At 58.9% G+C, this 12120-nt stretch overlaps 1 protein-coding gene and 1 long non-coding RNA gene across 4 annotated transcripts in view; both read right to left on the bottom strand.

Annotated features, from left to right (window-relative positions):
• Positions 1–4216, bottom strand: part of SMAD6 (SMAD family member 6) — a 34780-nt gene extending 30564 nt beyond the window's left edge. The window contains exons 1-3 of one of the 2 annotated variants that reach the window (XM_040569703.1): positions 4106–4216; positions 3415–3946; positions 952–1008 (exon numbers count right to left, since the gene is read on the bottom strand). In XM_040569703.1, coding sequence (XP_040425637.1) covers positions 952–1008; positions 3415–3946; positions 4106–4201 — 685 coding nt within the window. In that variant the 5' untranslated portion in view covers positions 4202–4216. Of the gene's footprint in view, positions 1–951; positions 1009–3414; positions 3974–4105 lie in introns of those variants that run through there. The other variant, XM_040569702.1, reaches the window with a different exon arrangement.
• A 2389-nt stretch (positions 4217–6605) lies between these two features.
• The window catches only part of LOC121076316, a 110428-nt gene continuing 104913 nt past the window's right edge, over positions 6606–12120 (bottom strand). For both annotated transcript variants that reach the window (XR_005823464.1, XR_005823465.1), the window contains exon 2: positions 6606–7963. This is a non-coding gene — a long non-coding RNA (uncharacterized LOC121076316). The remainder of the gene's footprint in view (positions 7964–12120) is intronic.

Here is a 12120-nt window from a genome sequence, read left to right as displayed (position 1 = left end):
TTAAGCCTCTAAACAATTCATAGTTACTATACTTAATTATCGCCATTAAAATTCTTGAAGCTGTTTATTCTTGCTTCCTTCCTTCCTTCCTCTTTGCTGAAGCGAAGGAAACTTTGTTTTAACAAGTTAAGAGTCTTTGTTATTCTCTCTTGCTTACACCCCTCTAATTAAGAGCTCAACTGTTTGCTCACAGATTAACTATTATTTTTCCAATCAAACAAGCCAATGAAGCAGATTTCAGGCCCTGGCTGTTGTTTTAACCAAGTCACGTGTCACTCCCTACCATCCCTCCCTGCAGCACCAGCAGTTTCTGAAGGGAATTACCCCGCAGTGGGGAGAGCAGGGAGGGACGAGTTTTTTTTTTTTTTTTCCCCTCTGTTTTTTCCCACACCTAACAAAGAAAAAAAAAAAACCAAGAAGGAAAACAAAACCAGCCCATGACCAGCAAATCTGCTTCGCAGGATGCGCTGGACGCAAAGGCTAGGGTGGGCTTTTCCCTTTCCAAAGCTTTTCTAATCCATTAGGAGCAGCAAAATGCTCTTCCAAAATTACAGAGCAGTGACTCTCGGAGAGGCTCCGTCTCAGGTTAATAAGCACAGGAAGGGCAGGAGCCGGCCGGGGCGCAGCCAGGAGCTCCCACGCCCCCCGCGCTCCGGCACCCGCGCGCAGACAAAACACAGCGCCCGAGAACCCTTCATTACGCCCCCACGGAGAACAGGGCTTCGTGTCATTTGGGAAAAATCTGCATGCGCCTGCACGGCAATTTGGGATGATAAACCGGCGTTCATTTACTGCTTGAAACCCGTCAGCCGATGCTTGCTCAGAAGTAATGAGCAGGCAGAAAATCCCTGATGCCGCCTGCTGCCCGACGCGCCACCGAGAGGTGCCGGTAACCAGCACCGGGGCTGCACCACGAGAGCTGCAGGAGATCAAAAGAGGGAAAACACGTACCCAGTGGCTTTTGCTCATCATTAGGAGACAGCCGAGAGTAAGGAGGTGGTGGAGACTCTGGAAAAAAGGAAAGTTTGCGTTAGTGTTGTGTTCAGTCTATAAATGAAACCTCTTCCGAGTTAGCACTTAGAAGGCTGCAAACACGTGACAGATAACGCCCGCTCGCAACGGGAACCCACTAGGAGCTCTACACCAAGCCTTGTCCACATCTTTGCAGAACAGGGGTTCAGCCCTGACCTCCTGAGGCAGACATTATGGGTGGAAATGTCACCATCCTGCCTCCCAGCCCAGGCACCCCAACCGAAGCACGAGCCGTGCTCCGGGCTGCGGTGCTCCCAGGTGCCGGAGACCACGGCGGCTCCAACCCACGTGCGGGGGCCCAGCGAGAGCTCCCCAAACACCGCATTACGAAGACTGAAAAACAGGCGTTGGGTGATGACGAGAGGCTCCTTTCTTGGCACAGACAGCCCGATGCTGTGGGCTGGCTGGCTTCGGCCAAAAAGCCACCGAAGTCACTTTGGTGTGTCCAGCAGCACCTGGCTGCTCGGGGGGCTCCCGTGGTCCTCAGTTTGGCCCAGGCCCCGCAAAGGTGCCCGGTGCTCAGCAGCAGCACATCCACAGACACGTGCCTGCAGCAAGTCCCCAGAAGCACCCAGCTGAACTGGGTCACCGATCCGGCTCCTGCTGTGCCTGGAAGCGGAAAGACCACGCGGCGGGCTGGGGAAGGTCCTCCATCACTTTCCGGGGTAGAGGTGGGGTTTTCTTCTCCATCATGGCTTGCTTCTAGAACTCGGCCTTGCTGCAACTGAGCTGCGTGCAGGCAGCTGGGCTGCGGGACGGCCCCGGCGCTGGGCTGACGTTAGGGAGGCGCTGCACTGGAAATTCGGAGGCAGGACGCTGACCCCAGGCCTCTCCAACAAGCGTGCGCTCCTCAGCTCCCACACTGAGCAGAAGACCAGTCCCTCGGTGTAACGACCACAGCTCACGTTGAGTTATTGCATTGAAAACGACGTTAGCATCCCCTCTGCGGTGCTCTGGCGTGGCCTCTGGCCACTTATTGCCCCTCAAAAAGAAAAGGTTCCTCGTCCTCATCCTGAAACAGGCACCGAAAGGCCTAACCAAGCAGGCTGCCAGCAGCAAGATGCTCTCCTCGCGGGCTCTTAACAGCCTCCAAAAAAAAGAAAACAAACAGGAAACGGAGCCAACGTCCAGCCCTGGAGCAGCAGGTCCCCTGCCAGAGCCGGACCTGGTGCCACGGCGTGGTTCTTCGAAGCACGGCTGAGTTCTTGTTTTGCTCCATCACATCGCCCCGCGGGGAACTGGGGACGAAGGTGCACCCGTGGCCAGAGCAGAGGCACCATTGTGGTGGCACCAGGGCCGTGCTGGGGCTCCCGCTGTCTTTCCCCAGTAGAGGCAGAGCTGGAACTGGGGGGGCCCCGGCCCTGGGACCCCCTTGCAGAGCAGGAACGCGCCAGAAGCGCCCCGGGGCTCGGAGCCGCAGAGCGCTGGGAAAAAGCCATCGCTGCGGGAAAGCGGCTTGGAAACTTTGGCCGCTTCTAAAATAAACGCACATCTCCTCCAATCGAAGCTAAAAGCTACTTCCAGCCTCTAGCGATCTTCGGGGGAAGCAGCGCGCCGGCGCTGCGTGCCGAGCACAGAAGTTTCTTTCAACCAAGTGATGCAAAGCGAGGCAGGATTCCGGATTGCAAAATAAATAAAATCAAAGCTCTTGCCAAGAAGGGGACCGTGAGCAGGATTCCGATATCCTCCGGGGTTTCTCCACCCCCATCAAAAAAAAAAAAAAAAAAAAAGAAAAAAGAAAAAAAGAAAAAAAAGGGGGGGGCAAAGCCAAGCCAAGCCCAGGGCTCGGTGGGGCTGCGGCTGCCCCCGGTTCCCCCCCCCCCCCGGTCCCGCAGCCCCCGGCGGGGCTGCGCGGGGCCCTGCGGCTGCGAGGCGCGGCGGTAATTGCCCGGCTCCGCGGCCGCCCCGAGAAGCGGCGAGCCAGGCTGGCGCCAGCAGGATGCAAACTGCACATTATCGCCCCTTCGGCACCTAAATAGCAGGGGGACCTCCGCGGGGCGGGGGGGGGGGGAAATAGGGGAAAGGGGGTTGATGCGTGGGTTTCACAAGCGCCGGTCCCTGTCTCATCCTGGCTGGGCACGGGGTAACTGGGGGGGGGGGGGGGGGGATCCCCAAACTTCGGGACCCCATCCCTAAACCTCAGGATCCTCCACCCCAAACTCCAGAACCCCCTCTCCAAAGCTCAGGACTCCTCTCCAAAGCTCAGGACCCCCTCTCCAAAGCTCAGGACCCCCTCTCCAAAACTAAAGGACCCCCTCTCCAAAACTAAAGGACCCCTCTCCAAAACTAAAGGACCCCTCTCCAAAGCTCACGACCCCCTCCCCAAACCCCATCACCCCCTCCCCATCACCACCCCCCCCCCCCCGCCCCCCTGCCGCTCACCTGGCCCACAGAGGCGGCTGAAGTGGTAGGGGTTGCAGCAGACGGTGGGGCCGTCGGCGACGCCGAAGCTCTGGCACTCGCAGAGGGGCTTCAGCTCGGCGGGGTGCTGCAGGTCGGGCCAGCGGAAGAGTTTCCCCAGCAGGAGGTGGGGGGGCGCCGCCTGGCCCCCCAGGCGCACCTCGGTGCGGGCCACCAGCACGCAGCCGCTCGGCATGCCCCCGCGGGACTCCACCGCCTCCAGCAGGCTGTCCAGCGAGCGCTCCTTCAGCCGCTTCAGCAGCGAGTAGGTGACGGCCTTCAGCTCCTGCTCCAGCACCAGCAGCCGCGACCGCGCCTCGCGGCCCCGCCGCTCCGGGGACCCGCCGGGGGCGCCGCCGTCGGGGCCTGGGGGGGCGGCCCGGGGGGCTCCCGGCTGCCGCTCGCCGAAGAGGCAGCAGGTCACGGCGCGCCCGCCGCTCTCCCGGCCGCGCCTCGGGCTCGGTCCCTCGGTGCCGTCCCGGCGCTGCGGGGCGCGGAGCCGAGCCCCCCGGCGCTCCGCCATCGGGGGGACCCCGCGGCGGCCCCCGGCCGCCGGCCCGGCTCGCGGCTCCTCGGCCCCGCCGCCGCTCCCTAGGGCCGGGCGGCCCCGCTCCGGGCTCTTGTCGCCGCCGCCGTCTCCACCGGCTCCGGGCTCGCGGCCGCCGCTCGTGGCGCTGCCATCGCCGCCGCCGCCGCCGCCGTCGCCGTCGGGCACGACGCGGCTCCTCCAGAGGCGCCGCACCAGCCCCGAGCGTTTGGACCTGAACATACGCCGAGGCGCGGGCGGCCGGGGGCCGGCGGCGCCGCTCGCCGCCCCCTGTGCCGCGGGGGGGGCTCGTGGCCGGCCGCCGCCGCCTCTATCTCATCTCAGCCCCGCCGCCGCCGCGGGCTCCCTCCCGGCCGGGCCCCGCTCCCCGGCGCGGCGGCTCCTCCGTGCGGCGCCCCGCCACAGCCCTGCGCAGCGACTCGCCCCCGGCCCGCGGCGGGGCTGCACCATGGGGCGGGCGGCGGGGCGGGGGCGCCGGGCGGGCATAGACGGCGCCGCGGGGCGCTCCCGGAGCCGGGCTCACGGCCGCCGCGCCGGGCCCTCCGCCATCGGCCGCCGCGCCGGGGCCGCGAAGGGAGCGGCGGGGGGGGGGGCGGCGAGGCCGGGGGCACGGGACGGGGCCGAGGGGAGCCCGAGCATAAACTGGAGGGGAGGGGGAAGGCCCGGCGAGGGGAGGGGGGGGGGGGCCGCCCGGCGGGGCGAGCGGCGCCCGGGGGCGTTAGGTGCCGGGAGCCGAAAGGGAAAATACGCGGGGTAAGGGAAAAAAAAAAAAAAAAAAAAAAAGGGGAAAAAAAGGGGGAAAGGGGGAAAAAAATGGAAAAAAAAAGGGGGAGGGAAAAGGGGAAAAAAGGGAAAATTTAGGGAGAAAAAGGGGAAAAATTAGGGAAAGTTTAGGGGAAAAAAGGGGGGAAATTAGGGAAAAAAGAGGGGAAATTAGGGGATATTTAGGGAAAAAAGGGGAAAAATTAGGGAAAAATCAGGGGGAAAAAGGAAAACTGGAAAAAAGGTAGGGGAAAAGGAGAAAAAACGGAAAACGTGAAAAAAACAAGGAAAAAAATTGGAAAAAAAAAGGAAAAAAAATTAAAAAGCGAAAAAAAAAAAAAGAAAAAGAAAAGGCTTGGAACTAGAGACGCCGGCTTCAGGACATGGATGGCAGCTGTGAGGATCCGGGGGGCGGGCGGGCGGGGCGCTGGGTGCTGCTGGTGGTGCTGGGTCGGGTCCGGTCCGGCTCGGCTCGGCTCGGCTCGGCTCGGCTCGGCTCGGCTCGGCTCGGCTCGGCCCGCCGGGTGCCGGCTGCCGGGGCCGCCGGTGCCGCCGCCGCGCTCCGCCCGCCCTCGCTGGCTTTTGTGTGGCTCGGGCGCGCACGCGGGGCCCCTGGCGAGCGGCGGCGCGATTGGCTGCCGCCCATCATGTGCCAGTCTAGACACTCCGGCGGCCCCGCGCCGCGCCGCCCGTTGCGCAAACAGCGGCTCGGGTTGCCGCGCTCTTAAAGGGACACGCGCCCCCTTTTTTTTTTTTTTTTTTTTTTTTTTTTTTTTACCACCACCCCACCGCCCCCCCACCTCCCCGGTAACGGGAGCCCCGCCGCGCGCTCACTCCTCCGCCGAGCCCGTGCCGCCGCTGCTCGCCCCCTTGCCCTCCCAGCCCCCCGCGGGCACGGAACGGGGGTGGGGGATCCGGGGGGAGATCCCCGCGGCGGCTGCCGGGGGAAAGTAGGTCAGGGCGGCGCTCCGGCAGCGAAAGGGTTAACGCCGCTCCCCCCCCCCCCACCACCCCACCCCTCCCGCCGGAGCCGCGGCGCCGGGCCACGCCCCCGCGCTGTAGCGACTCGTCCGCTGTGGCAAAAGTTCAGGCCCGGCGCGCGCCCATTGGCCCGCCGCCGCGTGACGCGCGGCCCCGCCGCCTCCCATTGGCCAGGCCTCCGCGCCGGCTCCGCCCCCCTCCCCCCCCCCTCCGCGCGCCGCGGCGTGGCCGTGAATGAAAGGCGCGCCGCGGGGCCCGCGCTGGGTCCTTGTGCCCGCCGGCGGCAGAGCGGGGCGCGGGGCGATGGGGGGCGAGCAGCCGGCGGGGGGCGGCGTGCCCCGGGCAGGGCCCGGTGGGGGCACCGGGAGGGGTGTGGGGGGGGCTGCCCCGCACGAACTTGGCGTTTCAGCAAAATAAATAAATAAATAAATTAATTAATTAAAGTAATATAAAATAAAAAAAAAATGAAATAGAATACTTAATAAAATAAAATAATTAAAGAAAATAAGTTAAAATAATAAAAGGAAATAAAATAATAAAAGGAAAGAAAATCATAAAAGAAAATAAAATAATAAGATAAAAAATTAATAAAAGAAAATAAATTAAAATAATAAAATAAATAAAAATAAAAATCCCCCACACACCTTTACCCCCAAGCACCTTTATGCCTCCATAAACCCGTGGCTATCCCGTGATTTATCGGGGATATCGGGCAGTCAGGATGCACTGGAGGCAGCGGCTCCTGGTCCCACAGGTGCCCCGGGAAGGTGCCCCCAAAGGGGAGCGGGCAGTGGGGCACCTTCACCTGGCAGCCCGGCCTCACAGCACCGGGAAAACTTCCCCAGGAAGCAAAAAAAAAAAAAAGAAAGAAATGAATAAAATTTGTCAACGAAGATATTGTAAATCCCGGTTTGGGCAGGTTTCTGATCAGCATTTTTGGGCAGCTCCTGCTGCAGCTGGAGGCTGGCGCCTGCGGTGCTCCCGAGCCCGGGCTGCACCCGCACACCTGAGAGCGAGCTTTGGGTCAGGTGGAGTCCCATTTTTTTTATGGCAAACCTTCTAACCCCCTCAGAAATGTCCTGACGGACTTTGCGTGGAGGTAACGTCGCGTGACGGCCCCGCTGGAAGCCCGCGGGTGCCCCAGCAGCAGCCCCACGGCACCGCCGCTCATCGCTCCGCGCAGGAACCAGGCAGCACCCAGCCGGGGCAGCCACGTGCTGGTGGGACGAAGATACACGGAAAGGCACGGGACGGCTGCAGAAAGGGCTCGGCTTCAGGTGTGGAGGCAGAAATCGGGATTTCCTGGCTCTCGGATCCCTGCCCGTCCCCGGGCTGCTCCGGAGAGGCTCCAGCACCTTAAATCCACACGGACCGACCGGTCCTGCACGGCCCTAAGGTTTGTCTCCCGACAGCAGCTGACGCTTTTCCCTCCAATACCTTATTACAAACAGCCATCTGAATTAAAATGGCACAAATGTGCAATTACCAGCATTTAAATCTATATAAATCTTAAATACAGCGCCATTTGGGTCGAGGACAGGCTGTTATTCCAGCCAGCAACGTGTCGCTGCGTGGCCAATGCCACCCAGCCATGGTGCAGGATGGCACGACGAACAATGGGGCCTTCATGGTGGGCACAGGTACGTGATGGAGAAGTCCCAATTTCGCCAGGAGTGCCACCACCTCAGGCTGGGCAACAAGGGGACATTGTTCCACGCCCCAACGCGGGGCAAGAAAAACAGAGCCCTCAATTGTACTCCCCATAACGCACACATCATTTATAGTAATGTCGGTTATTAAAGGAGTTTTGGTAATTAACAGCGATGTGCTCCTGCACTGCCTCCCCCCCCCCCCCCCCTTTTTTTTTTTTTGGCCTGCCATAATAACAAACATTCCTGTGAGATGCTCTGGAACACGTCCTATAGGTCTTGGCACAAAAGCTGCAGAGAAGGTTTTGAAAGCCTGCCAGCGTTATCTGACATGCATCTCCCAGGTGCTATATAAAGCCAAATCCTCGTGGGCCCGGAGGACCGTGGGTGGCCGCAAGGGCCCCGGCACTCACCTCCTCCGAGAGCCAAAACGCGGCCGGGATGGGGCGACAGCAGGGAGAGGGCACGGGGAGGAGCAGTCGAAGGCGACAGCAGAGCCCAGGGCTGCAGGCAAGGATGGGAAGCTTTTGGGTTTTCAGTACGCAAAAGCAATCTCCGATTTTCTAGCTTCTTGGTCTCCAGTTCTTTTTTTCTGGTCAAAGAGAAAGGCGCAGAGATTAAAACACAAAATGAAAACTTGTCATATATTAAAAAAAAAAAAACAAAAACAAACAAAAAAACCACTTAGCTTGGTTCTCGGGTCATTCTAATGCCTTAAAAATGGGGTTGAGGTGGGGACCCCACGTGCTGGCTGCCGAGGGTTGGGTGGCCCGAGCAGGGGGCAGCAGAGGCTGGGGACACCCCGCGGCCCCGTCTCACCCCGTGCCTGCAGGCACCAAGCACCTGAACCCGGCCGGAAAAACCACGGCTCAAGTGCTGCGCCTGAGCAGGGGGCTCTGCCAAGAGCTGAAAGGCCTCGTAAAATCAGGCTGGTGTTGCTGGAAGCTGATTTTGAAAGGAACCAGAGAAAAAAAAAAAAAAAAGCTCTGACAGCACCAGAATGTCCCGTTTCGTTTGTTTTAATGACATCGCCGCGATTTTCCAGCTCAGGCTGACTTTTCGTGTTACTCTTGCAAATGTTATATTCTGCGCCGCAACGTACCGTGATAGGACCTTGGACGGTCTTCAGGATGGAAAAACCTAAAACCAGAGCGAGGCCTTTGGATAAACCCAACCCAAAAACCGTTTGAAGGCTTCTCCTTCGCGGCGAATTTCACAACCGCTGGGCTCGGCTCTCCCAGGCCTCGGCTTCTGGAGATCCTCCGGGCTCAGGATGTGATCCCAGCCCAGAGGATGGACATCGAGGGAACGCGTGGGCTGTTGCCCACCAGCACGCACGGGGCTCGGAGCCTGTGTTTGCTATTTTCACCCTTTCCACCCCATTTTGGCCACAGCATCCCATCCAGCTCGCCACCCGCGGTGGTGGGGAGCCGGCGGGGACGGTGCGCACCGATCCGTGCCCACATCCCCATGCAGGGGCTGGGCAGAGTAAAGGGGTAAATAAAGGTGGGAGAGCACTGCCCCAGCCTCCTCCTGGCATGAGGAATTGTGGAAATCCCTGCACGTGGGTACAGCCGAGAGCGAATTTGCTCGGGCGCCTTTCATCCAGGTGGCCCCGTCCCGTGCCGTGGTGGCACCCGGAGGGTGACCCGAGGACGCAGCAGCGAGGCTGCTCGGGGCAGGCTGAGATGGAAGCTGCAAAATCTCGTGAGGAACCAGGAAGGGAAAAAAAAAAAAAAAAAAAAAAAAAAAAAGAACAAAATTCAACCGAATTCAGCCCAACGCTGCCTTTCGCCCGACCTGCAATTAATGAGAACGGGTTAATGGCAGCTCTCCGCGAGGCGAGCGCTGCGGCTGCCGCCTCTCCGGGCTCCGCAAGGCCCTTCCCACGAGTATCTCCTGTGGGTGGGACGAGCTGACTCACAGTTTCCAGGGCTGTAGTAACATTTCAACACCCCAGCGCTCCAGCCTTGGGGACTGATGGCAAAGAGCACATTCCCAGCAGAGCGGTTGGGAAGCTTTTGACAACATGTTTTCTTGTGTCAGAAAATGTCAGTGTGGCAAAACCAAATTTTTCTTTTCTTTTTTTTTCTTTTTCTTTTTTTTTTTTTGTAGCAACCTATCAGTTTCCATGAAGGGCTGTTTGGGGAGGTTGCCTGTGCTTGAGCCTGGATTTCTAGTCAAAACCACAGGGTAAAATCTTCTCCCAACAGGCCCTCACCTGCAGGTGATGGCACCATCCACACTGCTCCCAGCCCCTGGAGAGGTCCCTGGCTGCCAGCAGGGACACTGGGACACAGGGACCTAGGGACACGGGGACACTGGGATACAAACGCTCCCATCCCAGGAGAAGCCCAGTCTTTAAATCCCTTCTGGGCAGAGCTGGGCCGGTTTGTGTAAGCAATTAAGCAGTTATCCAGGGAGAAAGAGTCTGACTTCCAGCCCAGAGATGTGAGCGCCCATTTGGGATGTGGGGTCTTGGGTTCGGGTCCCTGGTTTGAGTCGAAGCTTGAGCATTTAACCCACCTGTCAGGCAAGGGCCATGAGTATGGGGTTATCCCCTGTGCTGCTGCTTTCACTTTTTTAGGAAAATGAACTGAAAATGAGCCCGATGCAACCCAAAGCAAGCACCGGTGTCTCAGGTTTTGTAGGACAGAAAGACCGTGTTCATCTGGACCCAATGCCAGCCTTCACAGGTGTTTTATTCCCCATCCAAAAAAGCTGTATTTCCACCTCTCCTACTTGCTCTTGCTTTACTATGCTTACTTCCCCGTGGCTTCTCCCCCTCCCTTTTTTCTTCTGCCGATCCCCCCGGTGCTGAGATCGCCTCTCTCTGAGCAGGCTCGAGCAGACGGCTCCATAAAACCCAGCACGGCCTCGGCAAGCAGAGCTCCCCTGCACCGCACGGGACGACCTGCTCCAGAGGAAGGCAGAAGACGGATGGCCGAGGGCGTGCGGCCGCCGGGGTGCGGTGCCGAGTGCGGCAGGTCCGAGCGGGCAGGCTCCAGGCAGCCAGGGAACGAGGAGAAGCCGCCTGATCTAACCGAACCCCAGCCAAACTCTTTCCAAGGTTCAGCAGACTTCACATCAATAACTTTTATTCAGCCTCCAGAAGCCAACGTGCTTCCCGAGCGCGGGTGGCACCGGCACCGCGCGATGCCGTCCCCCAGGGGTATATATACCCCCTCCGGTATTCATGTGGAGGGCTTGCACTGCAAACAGCCCTCGGATGGACGCCGAGGGCTGTGCTGGGACGCAGGAGCTGCCCCGCTGCTCCACTGCTCGCTCAGCACCTGCGTGCGCCCAGCGGCCGGGGAGCTGGTGGGGCGCGGGAGATGACAGGCGTCGTTTCTCCTGGGGCTCTGGAACCAGACCGCAGATCACGGGGAGGATCTACCTGCCACCGAAGCTTTCCGTGTGTTTCCTGATGCCATTGACAGTGATTTCCAGTGCCCTTTTGAACTCGCAGCCTAATAAAAGGAGGTACAGGAGGTACAAAGGAGGCACTACTAATAAAAGGAGGCTAGCAGGGCTAGCCGTTGAACTTCTCCTGTCCTGTCCTGGCTGTAGGAGCCCAGCAATATCACACAAAACAGATGCTCTGCTCAGTAGGAAGGGAATTGCAGCCTCCCTCACCCACCAGAGGCTACGTCTGAAAACCACACCACCCATAACAAACACAGGAGTTTGTCCTCTTTATCAGCATTTATTCAGCAGCCTGTGGAGACAGTCTGCCTTGCTGGACTCTTTTCCAGGCAGATAACACCCAGTTCTGAAACTGCCCTTTACTTTTTTTTGGGGCTTGGCTTTGGTGAATTGCCATTTTCGAGGAGGACAAAGAGCCCAACACCTTTGCAGAATATCTCTACCCCTATCCATATCTACCCACACAATTTGCAAACACAAAACTGGAAGCTCCCCGGGAGGGAAGCATTAAAACAAGATTATTCCCTTTGGAGCTGGTCCAAAAAAAATAAAATAAAAGAGGCAGTAGAGGTGGAAGTCCAAAAGGGATGGTAATGGCCCAGCCTTGGCTGTGAGGGGTTTGGTGCGCCCAGCGGTGCTCTCCTAGCAGCGGGAGCTCAAATCGCGGGGTGGCAGGACGAGGAGGAAGCATAGGTTGACGAAGACATCAAAGCAGAGCTGAGAAAGGTCAGATATAAATGGCAACCTGTCCGTTTGTGCAATAGTTTGCTCTTCTATTTACGATGGCATTTTCTGGGAAGGGCTGGTCAGAGCCAACTAGGGCAGGCTTGTAAAAAGATAATTTTTCTCCCTTAGAAAACACAACGACAGACAGGCTGGGCTGCTGGCTTTTCTCCCTTCCCGAGATCTGCTGCCCTGGGCAATTTGTCCTGTTGCAGCAGCTCTTTGCAGAAGTGCCTGGCGTCTGGGCCGCTCCAGAGCAGACGCCAGTCACTCGAGCAGAGAGCTGCTTACCACGGCGCGGGCAAATATTTTCTGCAGCGGTGCAGGAGCGACTTAAAGAGCAGCACTGTTATTTCGTAGTCATCTCCAATAATAACTCGGAGACAGCAGCCGCAAGACACATTAGCAAAAGCTGCTGCCACTGACCAAAACTTCAGAGGAGGAGGAACAGAAGTGGGAAGAGAATAGAAATAGAAATAGGGACTGAGTCACGGGCCGGAGAGGCAGCAAGGGCAGAAGGAGGCAGGCTTCCAGAGGGGTCCTGGGATGGGTCTGTGGGACCAGTGTGCTCTGCTCAGGTGCTTCCCCAGATTTCTTGCA

This window comes from Cygnus olor, chromosome 11 (genome assembly GCF_009769625.2).
Source record: "Cygnus olor isolate bCygOlo1 chromosome 11, bCygOlo1.pri.v2, whole genome shotgun sequence".
NCBI classification, from domain to species: domain Eukaryota; kingdom Metazoa; phylum Chordata; class Aves; order Anseriformes; family Anatidae; genus Cygnus; species Cygnus olor.
Note: the sequence above shows the minus strand (reverse complement) of the source record. Positions and strands in the feature narration are given on the sequence as shown.